Source organism: Muntiacus reevesi, chromosome 13, assembly GCF_963930625.1.
Source record: "Muntiacus reevesi chromosome 13, mMunRee1.1, whole genome shotgun sequence".
Lineage (NCBI taxonomy): Eukaryota > Metazoa > Chordata > Mammalia > Artiodactyla > Cervidae > Muntiacus > Muntiacus reevesi.
This window is the reverse complement of record NC_089261.1, coordinates 53,589,540-53,612,572: the sequence shown is the minus strand read 5'-3', so window position 1 is coordinate 53,612,572 and position 23,033 is coordinate 53,589,540. Positions and strand designations below refer to the sequence as shown.

At 40.8% G+C, this 23,033-nt stretch overlaps 1 protein-coding gene and 1 long non-coding RNA gene across 5 annotated transcripts in view; one reads left to right on the top strand and one right to left on the bottom strand.

Moving 5' to 3' along the window:
• Positions 1–20,090, bottom strand: part of SCOC (short coiled-coil protein) — a 78,041-nt gene extending 57,951 nt beyond the window's left edge. For all 4 annotated transcript variants that reach the window (XR_010658827.1, XR_010658828.1, XM_065904226.1 and 1 more), the window contains exon 1: positions 19,858–20,090. Coding sequence is in view for 2 of the 4 variants with exons in the window: in XM_065904226.1 (XP_065760298.1) it covers positions 19,858–19,996 (139 nt within the window). In the remaining 2 variants the exon portion in view is untranslated. The remainder of the gene's footprint in view (positions 1–19,857) is intronic.
• LOC136145682 (uncharacterized) overlaps positions 1–23,033 on the top strand; it is an 85,783-nt gene that overhangs the window by 8,752 nt on the left and 53,998 nt on the right. The gene's annotated exons all lie outside the window — the stretch shown is intronic.

The following is a 23,033-nucleotide window of genomic DNA, read 5'->3' as shown; positions in this document are numbered from 1 at the left end:
AATTGCAACACTGGTATGCAAATGACTGGTTTGGAAAATCAGGTCTATCAACAGGGCAGCAAGCACTGGTCTGAAGAAGAGACAATCCGGATTCAAGCTCTAACTCAACCTATATGTATTCATTCAATTCCTCATATAGTCACTAGTTTAAGAGTTTAATGTTCATTAGCGCTAGATGCTGTAGTTGTTTAGTCGCTCAGTCGTGTCTGACTCTTTTGTGACCCCATGGACTGTAGCCTGCCAGGCTTCTCCGTCCATGGGATTTTCCAAGGCAAGAATACTGGAATCAGTTGCCATTTTCTTCTTCAGAGGATATTCCCGACCCAGGAATCGAACCAAGTCTCCTGCATTAGCAGATGGATTCTTCACCAGGGAGCCAGCCATCTGGGAAGCCCAGATGCTATAAAGTATCCAAATATTTGAAATTGACCCTGAGGCTGTGGGGGATGAGTCACTTTACCATACACCTCTGCTTCCAAAGATGAGAGACTGAGATAAAGTTGATTCTGCTTCTCCAATATTGTATAAAATAACATTAGGGAATTTATCAGGTAATACTTTGAGCAATTGGTTCCCCATGTTTAAGAGTCAGCCTTTGAGGGTTTGCTTGGGTCTAACAGTCCATTCCTTAGCTCCGTGCCTTCCATAAGATCTGAAAGCTTTCCTGGGTTAGTTATCTTTGAGCCACTTAATTTTAGCTTTTGTGATTTGAGGTTTCTGTGATTCTCTACACATGAATCTACCATTATCAATCATTTCATAGCTGAGTACCTATTCCACTTAATTTTTATAAAATCAAGACTAATCATCAGGCTCTTGGAGCATAAAAGGGATTCGGTTTAATAAGACAAAAGTGATTCTTGTAAGGGCAGAGGAGTCAGGGTGGCAAGGAAATTAACATTTTATGAAAGAAAGAATGTGAGTTGCTAGCAAGGCTCTAAAATGCTGGGCTGCTGATGGATTTTCTTACTTTAGACACACAGACATAATCCTTGTAGTTTTCTGTTTCCTGGAAATCATTTAACTAAATAATCCACTTGGGAGAGTTCCTCTGTCAGACTGTGTCAGGAACTGGGATTCTACACAACTTACAAGCTTACAAGTTAGCCCGCTTTGATTTCGTGAATGCTGGGAGAAGATCCGAGATGTCTATGTCCAAGTCCAAGGACTCTGTCCTTCATGGCTCACAGCATGTGAGCTTCATGCGGATTTGCTTCCATTTCCCACCCTCCCCCAGTCCCCCTCCTCCAGACTGGGCACCTGCACACACGGAGGGCTGTTATGTGGGGGGAACGCTTAGCTCACAGGAGCTCTTGCTTTTAAGGCAAGTGGAAGCAAGCTCACTCTTCAGTCTCTATGAAGAGTAGAAGGCGTGACCTTGTCCCTTAGAGATGTCCTCTGCAAACACAGCTTCTGAAACGGCATGGCTAATGGCCAGGCAGGGCCGTGTGCTCGTGGTAGACCAGCAAGAATGCGCAGTGACACTCAAGCCCCTTGGCAGACTGCCTCAAACCTCTAACCTCTTCAGTGCATGAGAGATTCCTAATTTCCTTCCTCCTTCTTTATACAGTTACCTCGAGGGAAACAAACGGGACAGATAGGACCAAATGTCTCATAAGGTGATGGTGGGATGCTTATCAGTCAAAAAGGAAGCAAACTACACTATCTGGCATTGAAGAAACATGAGTAGAAGTCAATGGTATAGTCACAGTAAACACATTTTTAAATACATCATTATATTTTGTAGCCCCCCCCCCCCCACTTTCATTTTCGCTGTCATCAAACTTTGCAACAATCAGAAGGCAGAACAAGCCGGTCTGTAGTTTGTTTTGAAAACAAATGGTTAAAATTATTAATTGCCAGGGTAATTAGTAACACTTATCACCGCAAAAGCAGATCAAGGCTTCCTCAACTTGAAGCAAAGATTTGTCCAGGCCCCCTTTCTTCCTCTTCTCTAATGAGGGAAGAAAACAAAAAGAATGCCTTGCTGCTAAAGGGCCAGGCGCCTTGCCTGTCCTGCTCAGATATGGCCTTAAAGCTGTAGAAGAAATAACTCCTCAAGTTATCGAAAGAGCTGAATAACTTGACAGAACCCAAGAAATCCTTGCTACTCATCCTTGATGGTAGAATTGTGAGTTGTGGAATCTGAAGTAGGTTTTTTGGTATGTTCTACATGAAGCAAGTTTATGAGAAAATAGGATGCAATTTTCATTTGGGGAGAAAATTGATATGCCCTTCAAAGGCATCCTGGAGTTCTTTCTTCTCACAGAAGTTTCTTCAGAGTCTAGTGTTGTGGATCTTTCTGTTTCAGGGCATTCTTTTTGTTTAGGGCACTGTTTCTCCCCCTTAAAAAGTTTTATTTCAAAATAAGTTTTCATATGTTTTCTAACAAGCATCACTGGCCACAATCCAACTCAGCATTTTAGCGTTTCTGGCACGTGTCTCTGTGGTTTAGTTTTGGATTTTATGTAAAAGGTACATAATCTACTCTTAACGTCACCTCAGCAAAATGTCATCAACTTTGAAAAGCCACTGGCTTGGCCATGCTGTAAGTGACCACCTGCAGACATGGGAATTCAAGTGCTTGGTGGCCTGTGGGTACTAAGAGTATCTGAAGAGAAAGCCTCCTATACCTGATGCCTTAAATTCCTTGAAGAAGAACCAGCTGATTTTCTTAATTCATATAACTCAGTTGGCATCACAGTGCCTCATACATGTCTGTAAATACCGGCTGAATGAGCGAATGAATGAACCTTCTGTTCTGGCTCCTTCCTTTTTTTATCTCATGAAAAGCAGATGTGTCTGTGCTGCGATAGAGGGTGCCACAGTATTTCCACAGCGCCTTTTCACGTCAGAGCTCGCATGACTTTCTACCAAATTACCTCACTGCCTCTTAACACAGCCCAGTGGGAAGGGGGAAAAGCCAGTCGTTTTCTTTATGGTCGGCGTCGTGGCTCTTCACACTTACAGAGCATCAGGCACATGTGAACCATCACCTATAGCGACAACTGGGGTCACCTCATCACACCATGTCTCTGGCAGCTGTTGGGAGATCAGAATACACTAAAAGACAACATGACTAACTTCTGGGGCCACAGAGCGGGAAATGCTAATGACTTGATGCCATTTATTCTCTTTGAGATGGTACACTGGTGACCTCTAGTGGCAAAATTGACTCAAGATATGTTTCTGTTTCACCACCAAGAATGTTTATTTCAATCCTCCTGTTCTCCTTTCATTTAGTAGCATTTTCTACTTGTAGGATGACCTTAGATATGCACAATGATTTACATGTAGCTGTTCATATCCAAACATTATTTTTTCATTTCATAAACTCAACTTTTGAGCTGGAAGAGTTCTCAGAAGAATTTGCCCATTTTATTTCATAATCTGTGGAAAATGAAACCTCGAAAAATAAAATGACTTGCCTGAAGTCTCCCCTCAGGGGTGGATCTAAAAGTCTACTGAGTCTCAGGCTCTTTCCAGACTTCAGAGGACTGCAGCAGCCTTAGGGGTTTTCAGGGGCAAGCTGCCCATCTAACCCCCTGCCCCCTGAATCTCTAAGTCACAAATAGCGAACAAACAAAATGACTGTTGCCTTACAACATTAAGTTTTGGGATATGTGGTACAGCAATAATAATCAAAACAAAGAATTTATTTAGGAAATTTCTGAGTCTATAAAAAATACAAAATAATGAACACTTGTCAGGTATGAATTAATCTTCTATTAAACATCAGCTATAAAAAAAATCAAAGAGCTCTCAGACCAAATGAATACGTATTCTAATTGACAGAAATAAGTTCTGCTTCCTCCATCAGACTGCACATTTTAAAGATATGTACATTTTAAAATCATGAACCCAAAAGAAGACATATGTGTTCTGTACCTTATAAAAATAAATACGTGAATCTCAATCAAACAGTGTACTTTGAACTCCTAATGTGTTGGTCACTTAGAATATAGAAGTCTCTTATAGAGTTTATAATCTAATTGTAAGACACCTCGAACCAATATTAGCTGGTTTCAAAATATCCCCCCTCCTAAATACTTGCTAGTTATTAAAAGAAGGAGTAAGACACCATTGTAAGCAAGGGATCAAAGTGAACCTCACTAGTAAAGGGATAGAGAGTATGTACCACCTGATGGGGTGCAATAAGCAAAACCCAGCATCACTCCCACTACTGCCAAGTGTATCAATGTTGAGGACCCTTTTACAAAATAACTGCCCTCTCATCTTTCAAAGTATCCGGGTTACAGAAGTCAAGTAAAGATTGAGGAATTGTTCCAGGCTGAAGGAGGCTAAAGCGACGTGACAGCTGAATGCAATGTATGATTCTAACTGGATGCTTTCACTGTCATAAATATAATCAAGACAACTGGCAAGACTTAAATGCACTTTGGAGATGAGGTGACAGTAATGTACCAATGTCATTTTCCTGACTTTGTTGGTTGTACTGCGATTATGAAGGAGAGAGGCCTTGAGGGTCCTTGTTTGTGGGAAATGCATACTAAAGTATCCGGGGAGGATGGGGCATTAGATTGGCAGCTTACTCTCAGATAGTTCAGGAGAAAGGATCCTTCTTCATGGACTTTCAAATTTTGGTACTTGAGATTATTTCATAATAAAAGTAAAACTTAAATAAGATATGACGACTTCCCTGGTGGCTCAGTGGTAAAGAATCCACCTCCCAATGCAGGAGATGTGGGTTCAATCCCTGGGTCAGGAAGATTCCCCTGAAGAAGGAAATGGCAACCTACTCCAGTATTCTTGCCTGAGAAACCCCATGGATGGAGGAGTCTAGTGGGAGTCCCTGGGGTCGCAAACAGTGAGACACGATTGAGCAACTAAACGACAAGTGCGGAAGGGTGGCATTTTCAATTTATGTCTTATCTCCCCTGCTCCCCACCCTCTGTGCCTAGCATTTCCTATAGCCAAATCTACCACTTGCTACCTTTTATTTCACTAAGGCAGCAGATTGCATGCATCACTAAAAAGGCAGAAGGCAGTCGTGATATTTTGATAGGGGCCCTTAATCCTAGAATCCGAGCAAACTGCAGGAGATAGTGAAGGACAAGGGCAGCCTGGCGTGCTGCAGCCCACGGGGTCACAAAGAGTTGGACGCAGTTGAGCAACTGATCAACAGCAATCCTAGCACTGGCGCTTTCACATGCTTCTCAAAATCAGCACTCCTGTTAGGATTTGTGTTTTACTTCCATATATCAGAAAAACCTTTTAATTTTATCATTAAGAAAAAAAAATTGCATAAATAGAACATGAAAATGTAATGCTCGTAATCTCTTCACACTACTAAATACATTTTCCCGAGTTCTCTTCCATCCTAGTCCATACACATAAATTACTTTCACATGGTTATAATCACAACTTGGGTGCGATTCTATACTCTCTGTCTCTCGTCTGAGCGTACTCCGGTATTGTTAGCGAGCCTCAGGGGTGTTTCTTGCCCTCTGATTCTATGATTACATTTTGAAACACTGACCTCATAACATAACTAGGGGGCCATATTTCACTGTCCAGCACCTGAGCACCTTACTGTTTCCACCCTGTCAGTATAATGCAGTTATGCTATCTGGTAATCTGTCCTGATGCGTTGTCATTTGATGGAGGCTTTGAAGTCACTCAGACCTGGACTGCTCGCCCAGTTCTGCTTCATATTAAGTTGGCCAAAACAGTTGGTTCAATTTCCCCATAAGATGGTACAGAAAAACCTGAACGAACTTTTTGACCAACCCAATACAAGTTCCTAAACCTTTCTGAGTCCGAGTCTTCAATCTAAAAAACAGAGGTAATAATATCTATTAATATAATATCCATTAATATAATAATATCTGTTATGCTATTTGTGAGGATTAAATAAGACAATGAATGTGAAATTCTTAGCACAGTGCCTGGAATGTATTAAGGTCTCAATAAATTTTATTATCATTTATCAAAGGATACATGACAAAATGTGGGCTTACTCCAAATACTTAGTTTTGTGACTCTCCTAGTTTAATTGTGATGGGTGATGAGTTCTTTTTTAGATGACATCACACATCCAAAAGTTCACAGGGATTTCTAAAGAAACCAACTGATTCTCTCAATTTCTCCAGATTTGAGAACCTACGGGAAAAATAAAGTGACAACTGACTAATGATCTTTTTCCAATGTCTGCTTTAGTTTTTCTGCATAGTACCCCTCAAAAAAAAGTTTTAAAAGTCCTTAAAAATGTAATCACTGGAGCATGACAGAAGTATTACAAACAGTTTGCTTTCTAAAGATAACTAGTTTGCTGTGAATTTGCCTAATTTCTTTTATGTCAAATGATTACATACTATGGAAAAAGGATAATGTCTCAACTTACAAAATGAACCAATAAAAGAGTTACTGCTTCTTAGCAGAAAAAAGTTCTACAAAACTCTCTTCTTTGGGAAATTCCTTGAAATATAGGTAATTGTGTATTTGATGATCACCAAGTATTTCACAGAAAGGCACTGGCTGAGAAACTCAGTCTGCCTGAATCATAATTGCCAACTGTTGAGTTGCTCAAATTATACATCAACTATGTTTTATTTAACGTAAACATAGAAATTCTGTTCTTATAGTATTTTAAAGCAAAAGGGCCAGGAGTCCACTGTACATTGAGGAACACTGTCCTGGCACAAAGCTCAGGCTATTTAAAATACTAAAATTTAAAAAGGTAAGGAACATTGTTGACAAAAATCTCCTAAACTGTGATGTTGGAGAAGACTCTTGAGAGTCCCTTGGACTGCAAGGAGATCCAACCAGTCCATCCTAAAGGAGGTCAGTCCTGGGTGTTCATTGGAAGGACTGATGCTGAAGCTGAAACTCCAGTACTTTGGCCACTTCATGTGAAGAGCTGGCTCATTTGAAGAGACCCTGATGCTGGGAAAGATTGAGGGCAGGAGGAGAAGGGGATGACAGAGGGTGAGAAGGTTGGATGGCATCACCGACTCAATGGACATGGGTTTGGGTGGACTCCAGGAGCTGGTGATGGACAGGGAGGCCTAGCGTGCTGCAGTTCATGGGGTCGCAAAGAGTTGGACATGACTGAGCAACTGAACTGAACTGAAATACTTCTATAAACAAATCTTTCTGAATAGTTATCATAACCTTGGAAAAACCCACTAACCTTGCCATCAGCAATGCAAATGAAGGCTCAATATTCACACAGATGGGCAAGTAAGAGTTGTCTTTTGTCTGTTGGGAAAAGGGAGTGAAGTTTCTCAGAATGGATAAGAAAGGACGAATGTGTCTTAAAATGCAAGCTTTTTCCAACAATTTTTAGTGTGTCATGGTACCAGCAAGGAGAAAACCATGCATGTGCACAACCAAAGTCATTAAGCTGACAATGAAATGTGTGTGTGAAAAACAGGGGAACAATGATTAAATGGGGAAGCAAGCCAGTAAGGGCTAAAAAGAGGCTACTGTTGGCTGCGAGCATCCCTGGGAGGCTGGTGGACGGAAGACCCAGGTTGTTCTTACAGAAAGGCAGCGAGGGAGGCTCTCTGTTCTCCTGGACCATTCATGTGGGCTGCCACTGAGCCCCTTCTGTTTCCAGTGTCAAGTCCAAGGATGAAAAAAAAGGCTGAAGCCTATCTGTGAAAGCACAACATGTCTTTCTGAAACAGCTTTTCCAATAACTCTGATTCTGCAATTGGAGTACATACTATTTCCTGTAGGGTCACTGAGAGCTTTGGGATCATTCAAAAATTCTATTCTGTTTTTAGCTGAACACAGCTAAAGCTGGTCCCTCCAGTCTGCCCTGTTCTTTTAGCGTTAGCCTCCTTCTCTCTGTGCTCCAGATTCTCTTTTCTGAGGGTCTCTCAGAGGAACTCCAAGGGCCTCTAAGGAAACCAGGCTCTGACCCTCAAATTCTGAACAGATCAGGTAGGCTGGAGGCCTGTGAGGAAAAGTGGTCCAAAGCTCATCCAGTCTAAATGGGGCCTTTGTGATATGAATGTCCACATAAGGAGAATAGCCACCTAGGCCCCCTTCTCAGCAGGAAAAAGACCTAGGGAAGGGCAGCATCTCTTTAGCTCATGAGCTCAGGTAGATAAAATTCATCCTTGATTTTTTGAATCTCATCTGGATTTTTCTCTAGGAAAAAGAAATTAGTATAGTTATGAAGGATTTCATATAAAATTAACATTCTTTTCCCATTTTTGTTGTTGTTTATCTAATAAAGGGGCTTCCCTGGTGGCTCAGCAGTAAAGAATCCACCTGCCAATGCAGAAGATTCGAGTTCGATCCCTGGGTCGGGAAGATCCCTGGAGAAGGGAATGGCAGCCCACTCCAGTATTGTCGCCTGGAGAATTCCATGGACAGAAGAGCCTGGCAGGCTACAGTCCATGGGGTTGCAAGAGTCAGACACAACTTAGTGACTAAATCAACACAATCTAAGAAAAAATACATTGCTGATGCAGGGCAGTTGATGGGTGGTTTTGTCTTTCTAAAGCAGAGTCAAAATACTACTTGTGTTTTGATAAGAAAATTAGAGAATACTCTAGATTACTGAAAATATTTAGATACTGTCCTAATATTCCATTTCTTAAGCTTGTTTAATAAAACTAGGTTTTGCATTATGCTAGATTATTACAGATAAGTAGATTTCCTCTGATGGAAGATTTTTTTTCACAGAAAGAGCACTTACAATTTCTAGCAATACATTAGTGATCCCAGAGTCATAGCATTCTCAGAAACTACTGAGAAGCAAAATTAATCTCCTTTTTCTTATTAAATCTCTTCCGCTGAATCTCTAGGGCATTTTACTGGGCCAGGGAGGTATTTTTAATGTCACTATCTATATTATATTCAGCTGGCAGGAAATGAGACTTCACTCAGCCAATGTCATTATCTCTACTCATACGGATCCCAAATGCCAATTAAGATTTGTTGAAACTTTCTGCCATCATTGGTACAATGAACACGCTCGTTCAAATCCACGAGAAACATTTCTACTGTACTAGAGATGATCTCTCTTGACATCTCTAAGGATTTCTGAATAATCTTTTAAGTTAATATTCATGGCCAAATGGGTGGCTGGTGTAAACCGAGGTGACGTGGGGAGCACATCCTGACCAGCACGTGACCAACCCTCTCCTCATCCATGTGTACGTATGTAAGGATGCCTCACTCTGAGACTTTCACCACCACCAGGTCCTCCCATGAGGGCCAATGTAACCCGGCCGAGCCTTTACCAGCAGGGTAGGGGACGTTGGAAACCTGCAGGCTGCAGACACTGGCCCCACTCACCGTCAGAGAAAGGCCTGCTGCCTGTCTCAGGCAAGATCCCGCTGTGGCTCAGTGTATCTCCCAGCTGGGTAGCCACAAGCCTGTTTCCTTCTTTAGCCTGCATTATAGTGGAGGGTGAGATGAAAAGGAGTTACAGGCCCTTGATACCTTTTACTTGGAGCGCTAACTAATGCAGGGCCTCATGTCTGATCTGCTGCATGGCTGAGGGGATGGCAGATGGCCTTCAGAAAGCTTTTCAAACCCACCCTCCTTTCAGCAGGGCATGAGGCAGGTATTGTTACATTTTCTGTACGGTGGTAGAAAGCAGCACCAAATAAAAGCACACAACAATCGTGCCACTTCTTCAGGAGGCTTATTACCACTTTACAATGAAGGCTAATTGGCTGATGCCAAAAGCAGACGCAGAAGCAGCTTTGAATATCATCCAGGAGAGTTTTAGCGAGCAGAGTCAGGAAGGAGGCTGAGCCATAAAAGAGGACGGCGTTGAGAAGAACATTGGCAGGGTGAGGGCCAGGATGAAGACGACAAAGAAGAGCTGTCTTATTTGTATCAGAAAAGAATCATGCTCTTGTTAAAAGAGTTTGTTCATCCGCACCTCCCCCTTCTACCACAAGCCTCTTTATCAGGAGGATGTCAACAGCCAGTCCCGGCTGTGTCCACAGGATGCTGCTGTTACCATGACAACCGATGTGACCAAATCTTGGTGCCTTTCAAGAAACTTGTGGGTAATCTCCTTGAAGTGGGCAAAGGAGGAACTAAAACATACTGAACACTTACTGTAAGTCAGACTGTTTCAGGAAATTTCCTTTATTATTTCATTTAATCTTCAAAACAATTCTGAGACATAGTCTTAGGATCATTTAACAGCTGAGGAAACTGAGGTTCAGGATGTTAAAGAACTCGCTCAATATCCAACGGACTCAAACCCAGGCATTTCTGACTCCCAAGTTCAAGCCCTTTCTGCCACACTACTCTGAGCTGACTCTCCAAATAGCCAGGTCCTGTCTACTACCTGGTATGTGATGGTAGTGGTCAAAAAATGTTTTCTGAAAGCAGAACTAAACTGACCTAGAAGTGGAGATAGGAAAAAAATAATTTAAGAAAGTTGACCCTAGGAGTTGATTCTTGGCTAGGGGCTCTCATCCCAGTGTATACAGAAACTCAATCAAAATTATTTGGCAAAAATGTTCTGAGCATCTATTAGGTACCAGATGTTGGGTCAGGTGCCAGAAATACAGACATTTTAAAACCCAGGTTCCATCTTTTAGCAGTTCACAGTCTCTTAGCAGAGGGTAGAGGGGCTCGTATACATACAAGCTCATATACTATGCTATGAAAACATGTAATTTTGGAGTTTTCGGGAAGGAGAAAGGAAACTTAAATCAGTATGGGAAGGTCAAGGAAGGCTTCCTGGAGAAAGTGATGCCTGGGTGGGTTTTTAAAGAATAAACAGGAATTAGCCAGGCAAGAAAGGGTGAGTGGTATTATTCCAGGCAAAGAGAGCAGTAGGAGCAAAGTCCAGAGGCATGAAATAGACAGCATGTGCATAGGACATTAAGTGTTTCCTACTGAGCTGAAACCACGTGGCAGGAAATGACACTGAAGGGATAGGCAGAACCAGGAAGAGGGAAACTTTAAATGCCACGTTAAGTGTTTGAACTTCATCCATCAGGGGATGCAAGGCATCGATCTGTCTTTGCAGGGAGAGGCAGTGATATGGTCAGTGTGGAGGAGAGACTTGAAGGGATAAGAACTGAAATAGGAAGAACAGTTGGGCAGTTGATGCTGTGGTTTATGCGGGAGATAATGGGGGCCTAATCAGGGAAGTGGTGGTGGGGGTAGAGAAGGCCAGATTGATTTGAGAAACATTTTCAAGGTCAAGTCAACAGGAATAAGCAGTTTGATTGGGTTGTGAGAAATAAGAATGGGACAATGGCATGTGAATTTCTTGCTTAAGGAGCAAGGTGGATGATGGGACCATTCATTAAAATTATGAATCAGAAGTGGGAGCAGATTAGGGGGTGTCCATGGGATAAGAAGAGATCATTTGACAACTGGGACGTAACTAGGTATTTAGTAAGCAGTTGGATTATGAATCAGAAGCTCTAAAGAGAGATAAAGACAAATCATGAAGATTTGAGAAGTCTGAAAATAGATTCTTCTACAGTCACTTTTGTCCTGAAGATGTGTTTTATTTGGACTTCCATGATTGTTTTAAAAATCAGGATTAGGTGGGAAACATGGAAGAATTAGGAAGTTTCACACACACCCCCCCCCCCAAAAGAATCTATATTTTGGGTGTCTCTTGAAAATTCTGCCTTTTTTGCATTTCTGTTCTTTCATGACAGTAGTCAGCTAGAAGTAGGAAGAAGTGGGGCTCTCTGAGGAGGGCACATGTTCTGCAGGAGCCTCTGTCCTCACCTGGCTGGGCCCCTGGCTCAGGGCTCAGCATTGTTTGCTATCTTATCATCACTATCACTGTTGCCTTTCTTATAGTAGAGTTAAGAGAAAAGTAAACTTTTCTTGTTCTCTTATCCTAGTTAAAAGTGAAAATGAAATCTACTCCAAGAGGACTGTGTTTTAAGAAAAAAGGTGTTGAGAAATGAATAATGTTTCCATATATTTGATGTGCAAACAATGCATATCCTTGTTGAAAGAATTAAATTTGAGATATCACTGTGAAATAAACAATATTAATATTTTTGTCTGCTGTATTTAAAAGATGCGTGATGACTTCCCATTTGTTTGTATCTCCTTTAATTTCTTTCATCACTGTTTTGTAACTTTCAGGGTATAAGTCTTTAATATTGTTAGAATGTCCATACTGCCCAAAGCAGTCTACATGCTCAATGCAGTTCTTGTCAAAATCTCAAAGGCAGTTTTTACAGAAGTAGAAAAAACAACTCTAAAATTAATATGAGACCACAAAAGACCCCAGATAACCTCAAAAATCTTGAGAGAAAAAAAGAACAAAGCTAGAAGTATCATACTTCCTGATTTCAGTGTAATAAAATATATATATTACAAAGGCATAGAAATTAAAATAGTAAAAAAAAAAAAAAAAAAAAAAAAAAACTTATGGTACTGACATAAAGACATACATACCACCCTATGAATACAGAGTCCAGAAACACATCCATACATATAGGTCAACCAATCTTCAACAGGGTGCCAAGAACATTCAATGGGGAAAGAAAAGTCTCTTTAATAACTAGTGTTGATTAAGAAACAAAGAGAGAAGAACCAAATTAACAAAATAAGAAATGAAAAGGGTGAGATCACAACAGACAACACTGAAATACAAAGGATCATAAGAGACTACTACCAGCAGCTCTATGCCAATAAAATGGACAACTTGGATGAAATGGACAAATTCTTAGAAAAGTATAACTTTCCAAAACTGAACCAGGAAGAAATAGAAGATCTTAACAGAGTCATCACAAGCAAGGAAATCGAAACTGTAATCAGAAATCTTCCAGCAAACAAAAGCCCAGGACCAGATGGCTTCACAGCTGAATTCTACCAAAAATTTAGAGAAGAGCTAACACCTATCTTACTCAAACTCTTCCAGAAAATTGCAGAAGAAGGTAAACTTCCAAACTCATTCTATGAGGCCACCATCACCCTAATTCCAAAACCAGACAAAGATGCCACAAAAAAAGAAAACTACAGGCCAATATCACTGATGAACATAGATGCAAAAATCCTTAACAAAATTCTAGCAAACAGAATCCAACAACATATTAAAAAAATCATACACCATGACCAAGTGGGCTTTATCCCAGGAATGCAAGGATTCTTTAATATCCGCAAATCAATCAACGTAATACACCACATTAACAAATTGAAAGATAAAAACCATATGATTATCTCAATAGATGCAGAGAAAGCCTTTGACAAAATTCAACACTCATTTATGATTAAAACTCTCCAGAAAGCAGGAATAGAAGGAACATACCTCCACATAATAAAAGCTATATATGACAAACCCACAGCAAGCATCACCCTCAATGGTGAAAAATTGAAAGCATTTCCTCTGAAATCAGGAACAAGACAAGGATGCCCACTCTCACCACTACTATTCAACATAGTGTTGGAAGTTTTGGCCACAGCAATCAGAGCAGAAAAAGACATAAAAGGAATCCAGATAGGAAAAGAAGAAGTGAAACTCTCGCTGTTTGCAGATGACATGATCCTCTACATAGAAAACCCTAAAGACTCTTCCAGAAAATTACTAGAGCTAATCAATGAATATAGTAAAGTTGCAGGATATAAAATTAACACACAGAAATCCCTTGCATTCCTATACACTAACAATGAAAAAACAGAAAGAGAAATTAAGGAAACAATACCATTCACCATTGCAACAAAAAGAATAAAATACTTAGGAGTATATCTACCTAAAGAAACAAAAGACCTATACATAGAAAACTATAAAACACTGATGAAAGAAATCAAAGAGGACACAAACAGATGGAGAAACATACCGTGTTCATGGATTGGAAGAATCAATATTGTCAAAATGGCTATTCTACCCAAAGCAATCTATAGATTCAATGCAATCCCTATCAAGCTACCAACGGTATTTTTCACAGAACTAGAACAAATAATTTCACAATTTGTATGGAAATACAAAAAACCTCGAATAGCCAAAGTAATCTTGAGAAAGAAGAAAGGAACTGGAGGAATCAACCTGCCTGACTTCAGACTCTACTACAAAGCCACAGTCATCAAGACAGTATGGTACTGGCACAAAGACAGAAATATAGATCAATGGAACAGAATAGAAAGCCCAGAGATAAATCCACGAACCTATGGACACCTCATCTTTGACAAAGGAGGCAAGGATATACAATGGAAAAAAGACAACCTCTTTAACAAGTGGTGCTGGGAAAACTGGTCAACCACTTGTAAAAGAATGAAACTAGAACACTTTCTAACACCATACACAAAAATAAACTCAAAATGGATTAAAGATCTAAATGTAAGACCAGAAACTATAAAACTCCTAGAGGAGAACATAGGCAAAACACTCTCCGACATAAATCACAGCAAGATCTTCTATGACCCACCTCCCAGAATATTGGAAATAAAAGCAAAAATAAACAAATGGGACCTAATGAAAATTAAAAGCTTTTGCACAACAAAGGAAACTATAAGTAAGGTGAAAAGACAGCCCTCAGATTGGGAGAAAATAATAACAAATGAGGAAACAGACAAAGGATTAATCTCAAAAATATACAAGCAACTCCTGAAGCTCAATTCCAGAAAAATAAACGACCCAATCAAAAAATGGGCCAAAGAACTAAACAGACATTTCTCCAAAGAAGACGTACGGATGGCTAACAAACACATGAAAAGATGCTCAACATCACTCATCATCAGAGAAATGCAAATCAAAACCACAATGAGGTACCATTACACGCCAGTCAGGATGGCTGCTATCCAAAAGTCTACAAGCAATAAATGCTGGAGAGGGTGTGGAGAAAAGGGAACCCTCTTACACTGTTGGTGGGAATGCAAACTAGTACAGCCACTATGGAAAACAGTGTGGAGATTTCTTAAAAAACTGGAAATAAAACTGCCATATGACCCAGCAATACCACTTCTAGGCATACACACTGAGGAATCCAGATCTGAAAGAGACACGTGCACCCCAATGTTCATCGCAGCACTGTTTATAATAGCCAGGACATGGAAGCAACCCAGATGCCCATCAACAGATGAATGGATAAGGAAGCTGTGGTACATATACACCATGGAATATTACTCAGCCGTTAAAAAGAATTCATTTGAATCAGTTCTAATGAGATGGATGAAACTGGAGCCCATTATACAGAGTGAAGTAAGCCAGAAAGATAAAGAACATTACAGTATACTAACACATATATACAGAATTTAGATAGATGGTGGCGATAACCCTATATGCAAAACAGAAAAAGAGACACAGAAGTACAGAACAGACTTTTGAACTCTGGGGGAGAACGTGAGGGTGGGATGTTTTGAAAGAACAGCATGTATACCATCTATGGTGAAACGGACCACCAGCCCAGGTGGGATGCATGAATCAGGTGCTCTTGCCTGGTGCACTGGGAGGACCCTGAGGAGTCGGGTGGGGAGGGAGGTGGGAGGGGGGATCGGGATGGGGAATACGTGTAACTATATGGCTGATTCATGTCAATGTATGATAAAACCCACTGAAATGTTGTAAAGTGATTGGCCTCCAACTAATAAAATAATATTAAAAAAAAAAAAATAACTAGTGTTAGGAAAACTGTACACATACAGAAAAATGAAGACCTTTATCTTACGCCATACACAAAAATCAACTCAAAGTGGATTAAAGACTTAAATGTAAGACCAAAAGCTATAAAACTCCTAAAATAAACTGTAGAGGAAAAGCTTTGTGACATTGGTCTTGGCAATAATTTCACAGATATGACACCAAAAGCATAGGTGACAATGCAAAAATAGACAAGGAAGACGACATCAATGAAAACAGTCCTTCAAACAGTCCTTCACAATAAAGGAAACAATCACTCGAATATAACAGAAATCTGCAGAATGGGATGAAATATTTGCAAATGGTATAACTGGCCATTTAAAAGGTTAATTTATACTAAAATACCTAAGGAACTCCTCAATTAAAAAAATGTTGGTAACCCAGTTAAAAATGAGCGAAGGTCTTCGATAGACGTTTCCTTAGAGAAGACATAAACATGGCCAGCAGGTAAGTGAAAAGATGCTTAATATGACTAATCACCAGTGAAATGCAAATCAAAATCATAACAAGATCTTACCTCACACCTGTTGTGATGGTAATCAAAATAAAAAGCCCCCAAAGACTACATGTGTTGGTAAGAATATGGAGAAAGTGAAACACTTTATCTACTGAAGGGAATGTAAAATGATGCAGCCACCATGGAAAACAGTATTGAGATTCCTCAGAAACTTAAAAAGGGAACTACCATATGATGAATAATCCCACTTCCAGATGTTTACTCAAAATAATTGAAATCAGGATCTTGAAGAGATAGTACCTTACTCACAATAGCTTAGATGTGGAAACAACCAAAACATCAAATCAACAGGTGACTGGATAAACAAAAAGGTGATATATGTATACAATGGAACATTATTCAGCCTTAAAAAAGAATGAAGTCCTGCAACATGTCACAATTGGATCAACCCTGTGGACATTATACTAGGTAAAACAAGCCAGTCACAGAAGGACAAACACTATGATTCCACTCATGTGAGGTATCTAAGATAGACTCAGAAGCGAAAAATAGAAGCGAAATGATGACTGCAGGGGCTGGAGCAAGGGGAAAGAGGCAACAGCTAGTCAACAGGTATAACATTTCAGGAATGTAAGACTGTTCTAGAGATGTGATGAATGGCACTGTGTCTGTGGTTAGTGGTGCTGTACTGTTAAAGATGTGTTAGGGAGGGCGTCTCTGGTGGTCCAGTGGTTAAGAATACGCCTGCCAGTGTAGGGGACACAGGTTCAATCCCTAGTCTGGGAGTGATCCCACATGCTGCAGGGCAGCTAAGCCCGAGAGCCGCAACTGCTGAAGCCCAGGTGCCTAGAGCCTGTGCTCTGCAACTAGAGAAGCCACTGCAAGGAGCAGCCTACGGCTGGAGCGTAGCCCCTGCTCACTGCAGCTGGAGAAAGCCCACGCGCAGCCAAGAAGACCCAGCGCAGCCACAAGTAAATAAGTAATTTCTTAAAAGAGTATTTAAAAAACCTGTTAAAGGAAGGCGAGCTCATGTTATATCTTCTTACCACATTCAAAGTAAAAAGTTTAAAAACAAAAAGATACATAATGGAAAAACCTAATAAACTGAAATAAGTGTTGAAATTTCTTCAATAGTTTGTTTAGGAAACTGAATGAAATAAACAATGATAGGCCATTGCCTCTTTCCTACAGATAACTGCTTGGCCCTAGAGGGGTTTATTTTACAAGCTCTGTTTTAGGGTCACTAGTATATAGCATGGACAGTAAGAATGGAACAAGAGAGCGAGGAAAAGCAGGCCAAGAGCAGAATCTTGGGGAAAGACTTAGTACCACTTAGACCAGAGATTCCCAAACTACCTTGGTTCACAGTGCTCTTCATTTTAAGTAATTTTTTCAGTGCTCCAAGGCCAAGAGAGACACCAGACAGTTCCACAAATTAAGTATTCACGTCCAAACACCTTAATAAGTGTTTGTGTCCTTAAAACTTAGTAATCATTTGAGAAAAAAAGAAATACTGCACCTAAGCTGAAAAAAATTTCATTCTTCAGTAACACATTTACCTAACCGGATGTGTGGGCCTTCTGGGCACTTCACAACTTCTCCAGCCAGCTCAAACTGACACCCTTATTACCTGTTCTACATCGATTTTTACACAGAACTTGCTTTTTATCACACCATTGGCAGGAAACCCAGCATGGAAAGAGATGTTACTGAAAGAAATGCAGTTCAGTTTAATGTGAAATTGTGAACAAGCTGCATTTGTTTCATAATTTGTCTTCCTGTTTTTATTTATCAAGGACCAAGAACCTCTTACTAACAACAGCAAACCAGTATCCCCACATCAAATTGATACATTTATCTACAAAAGCCAGAGAACATGGGGTTTTAGTTCTTTCCTGCTACAGGTACAGGAACAACTTCCATTTTCCATCTTGGAATGCTGAAACAGCAGAATTAGAGCTAGTGCCTCAGCCCACCGCTGATTCCCACGCTGGACCACCCCTGAAGGCCCCTGATGCCCTGAGATTCTGTGACTCCTCCAACCAGGAATGACGAGGCTTTCAGTCGGAACCAGGTGCCCTCAAAGCCCTCCTCCTGTTGCCACCTCTCACACTGACAGGGGTATTCTGCTTACTCCGTCCCCGTTTCTCAGTTTATTCTGAGTCTATGCCCCTGGCTTTAGACTCGGTTAGCAAGCAAAACTTCGATGGAGACCCCCTCCATTGACAGCCGTGGATTGGACACATGAGTTCAGATCCCCGCCCTCGTCTCTTTTAGTCTGGCCGGAAAGTGTGAGGGTAGCAGATGGTGAGATGCAGACGGCAGAGTTGAGGCCCTGCCCTGGGCTGGATGAAAGACCTCGGTTTCACAAAGACTCCTTCTCCGCCTTGCCGACCATCGCTTTCAGGCCCAGCCCACGTTACAAGGGAGAAAGAATCCTATCCCGGGATGGGGGGCGAATTCGGAGCAAGCCAGCAGTCTGTAGGAACCGCAACCGCCCCATGGCATATAGGACTCCCCAAGCGCATGCCCAGCGCTCATCGTGCCTCCTAGAAGCTAAGGGGCAAGTTTCCCTGGTCTTTGATCCCTTCACTGCCTTCTCCAGCCCTGTCATTTTTCTAAAACACCCTGATGGGAGCATGTGAAGGCCAGCGGTATCCCTCTTCTTCGACAAACCCCAGACCTTGTTGTACCTTTCCTCCCGTCATAAAGACTGAAAATGCTCCTCTTTGATTTTTCAAAGCCCTCAGCATGTTTATGCGATGCCAGGAGGGGAAGCTGGCTGGCAGTTCGTGCTAATTGTCTGGCCGCACTTTAGAAAGAGGCTTTTTGAATCTGAGCATTTAGGGAGAAAGTGGAGAAGCGTGGCTGTATGAAAGAGCAATTGATGTTAAATATTCATGCTCTGCTCTCAGTTAATCAAAATCAGTAACCCCCATTGCTTAGCTGAGTCTTGCTGGCTTCTATTAATAACTATGATTTTGCTGAGGGAACTTGGATATAAAACAGTGCCACTAACACACGCACACACACAATACTTGGGTGCTTATAGGTGTGAAGTCTTTCCAGTTAACATTGTGCAAGGCGCAGAAGATGCGGGTTCAACCCCTGGGTGTGGAAGACCCCTGGAGGAGGAAATAGCAACCCACTCCAGTATTTCTTGCCTGTAAAATTCCATGGACAGAGGAGCCTGGCCGGTTACAGTTCATGGGGTCACAAAGAGTCAGACTCGCCTGAGCGACTGAGCATGCACTCCCAAGTCAGACAGTGTGTGTTTTCTCCCCGATGTTGAACGAGCTGTAGTTATCCCCTCCATCAGCCTGTTAGAAACACCACTCCCTTCTTTTTCCTTCTTTTACATGGAATTCAGCAAACTTTGTCCTTGCTTAAAAACCAGACATGTTCTGTGACAAATTTTAAAGTGAATTGCAGAGTATTCTAGTTCATTTACCAGAAATGATGAAACTTCACATAACAGAGAAGAAATGGACTATAATTGAACAAATTCGGGTAATAATATCATAGGTTGCTTTAGTAACAACTTTAAGGTCATGTTTCCTGAGTCTCCAGGAAATAAACATTTTATATTTTTATTTGTTGATTGATTTTTAAAGTACATGTAATTCAACCACAGGAGCTTTTAAAATAATCACTGAATTTTAAAGGAAAAAGAAAAGTGGCTCTTAAACTTTTTTTTGTTTTATTTTTGTAGCTTTTTTTTTTTCAAGTTTTCTACAATATGTTTTACCATCATAATAAGAACAATAACAATTATTATTTTACAAAGCTGCTGAGCACTTGCTGAATTTTATGTTTCGGAAGTCATCAGTTTCTTCCTTACCTGTGTCATCTGCAAGAGAAATGTTGGTGAAGGCACGATCCTCCTCTTCCTCTTCCTCTTTGGTGGACCCGTCCATCTTGTTCACTTTCAGGCCTGTTAGTGACAAGTATGAGGGCAGAGGAAAAAGGCTGTCCCTCATGTGATCGCCCTGGTTAAATCATTAATACATGAGCGTCCACGCAGGTGCTATCTGATACTTGTAAGAGCCACCCTCTTCCTGTTTTCCACCTGAAGAGTTCTTACCGAGTGAGAGGTTAGGTCTGCAGGTTAAAGAGTTACAACCCTTGAAGCTGTTGAACTGGCACTCCTGCTGCACTCTGGCTGGGTGCCAAATCCAGTGTCAGCCTCCTTAGACTGAATTGCCCGAGAACATTGCCCCAGAAGCCCTGCAGTGAGGTTGGGGAGAGGAAAGGTATTTTATGTGATCAGTACATCTTTTGGATGCCTACATAAACTTCTTAGGGATTTGGGTCAGTGACCTACTAGCATGCCTTGGTTACAGAGCCTCGATTTCCTGTCCTTTATCAGGGTGTCTTCTGTAAGGATTAAACGTAAAAGCACTTGATATGTGTCAACTATAATAATGACCCTAAATGATATGCGAGGGACTAAGATTCTATACATATTAAGCTCATCAATGCCCTTTCATATAACTGTGTATGTACCTTACTCTATGAAAGCTCGTTAAAATGTCAGAATCTCCTTTCTCTACTTCTGGAGGGGCTGAAGGAGAGAGATGTTGGCCATCCCAGTCCTGAAGCCTGGGGCCCTTTGCTAGAGGAGGAAGCCCTTTTTTATAGCTACTTTTCTTTGTCTCTTAGTCCCCATTCATATACATAGACAAACCCAAAATGATTTTAGAATTTTACATCTTCACTCTTTAAGGGGTGGAAATCAGTCAAATCTGATGAAGAATTTGAAGCAGATATTAAAACTGAGTTACTGCAGGCCACATTTTTCTCTAAGTGCTTTGAACATTGGGATTTTTTAAATTCATCTGAGTTCATTGTTGCTTTATCAATCAAAATGGATATAAGCTGTTGGAAATCCTGAATGTTAAAAGTTAAATTCACTAGAATAGAATTGCCCCTAATTTTCCAATTCTATCTTGCATGTATTTGTGACTGCCAATTTGATACACCTGGGGGACTTTGGAGGGCTCAAAGTAAGAAATAATTATTGCTTTTAATAAGCTTAATAAAAAGCTCAAAAGCAAGAGTCCTTGAGGTTTAGAGAAGGTAAAGATCTTAAAGGCTTAGAGAAGATGACATTTGAGATGCATGACTGGTGACAAGTGTCATCCAAAAGGCAAAAATGGCCAGATGGTGAGTGCGTTCTTGGTGAAGGGGCATGGCTAAAGGCTGAGAAATGCAGAAGCACAAGGCACATTTGGAAACCAAGAGTGGAAGATACAAGCAGCTAAGAAGTAGGAGATCAAACCAGTCAATCCTAAAGGAAATCAACCCTGAATATTCATTACAAGGACTGTTGCTAGGCTCCAATACTTTGGCCACTTGATGTGAAGAGCTGACTCGCTGGAAAAGACCCCCTGATGCTGGGAAGGATTGAAGGCGAAAGGAGAAGGGGGAGACAGAGGATGAGATAGTTAGAAAGCATCACTGACTCAATGAACATGAATTTGAGCAAGCTCTGGGAGATAGTGGAGGACAGAGGAGCCTGGTGTGCTGCAGCTAATGGGGTTGTAGAGTCAGACCACAAGAACAACCACAAGAGGTAGGAGATAAGGCAGCATATAGGTTAAGTTCAGAGCCAAGAGAACTTGAATGCCAGACTGTGTTAGTCCAAGTCCTCTAAGAATCTGACACTAAGGTGAGATTTAAAGGGAAGGAAACAGGAAAGGCTTCGAGAGCCATCAGACCATGATGCAGAACTGACCCAAAGTGAAGACAGAGCAGAATAGGAAGTCTAACTTGTCCTTCAGAGTAAGGAAATTTCAACAAGGTTGTCAAAGAGGACTTGAGCCAGAGTTGAAGAGGAGTCCTTTGCCTCCCAGGAATGACCTCCCTTAGCATTTCTGCAGGCATTTAGTTACTGGCTAGGAGCAGCTGATGGGAAGTGAGACCTTTTGCAAACACGGTGTTGGATTTCAGAGCACAGCAGCTGGAGCCCTTTCTCAGTTGCACCAAAGTTAAAGGTCTACAAGGCATATGCTAATGGTCACAATATAAGCTGCTTTTTTAAGCAACTGTATACATAATCATGGAAGCATAGAAATACCTCTTTTGCCTGATCCATCCTCTGTCAGTCCTAGAAATAATAGCACACACTGAAGTAGTTACTATGTGCTAGGCAGCAATCCCATGAAGTAGGCGCTAATATCATTAGTGCCTATTTTAAAGGTGAGCGAGCTGAGGCATGGAGAGATTAAGTAAAATAATAAGCAACTAAGTCAGGCTAGGATTGTAATCCAGGCCCTCTGGATCTGGGGTCTGTGCTGTTAATCACTATTATCCTTATTCCTAGCAAAGAATTTAGAAACCAAAGGGTGTGTTTAGTTTAACTTGTGTATTTGGGTTTTATTTTTATAACTCGTAGCCAATTGTACTTTTTGTTAGGATTAGCCTAGGCACTTATTTTTGTTGTGATTGTTGTTTTTATTTGCTTGTTTTTGCCTTCTTTCTGATTACTTTCAGTGACATTTCTCCTAAAGTATCTCTCTATCTCCTAAAGTATCTAATGGACAGAGGAGTGATGGAGATAAAAACTCAAGTCAGTCAACTCTGCTACCATTCCCATAGTCTTTGGGCAAAGTTATAATGGGAAAGATAATCACCTTTAACTAGAGTGGAGAATTATCTGTGGATTTAAATTGTCTATGGCAAGTATTTACTCCTATGTTTTCTTCTACTAATTTTATTGTTTTAGTTCTTAAATTTAAGTAGTCTATCCATTTTGAGTTAATTTTTGTACATAGAGTGAGGTAGGGATGCAGCTTCCTTCTTTTGTCCTTGGGTATCCAGTTGTCCCAACACTATTTGTTGAAGAGAATATTCTTTTCTTTATTGAATGGTCTTGGTATCCTTGTCAAAAATCAATTGGCCGTGATGTTTAGGTTTAATTTCTGGGATCTCAGTTTTATTCTATTGGTACTTACACCAGTACCACACTGTTTTGATTACTGTAGCTTTGTGATAAGTCTTGATATCAGGAAGTAT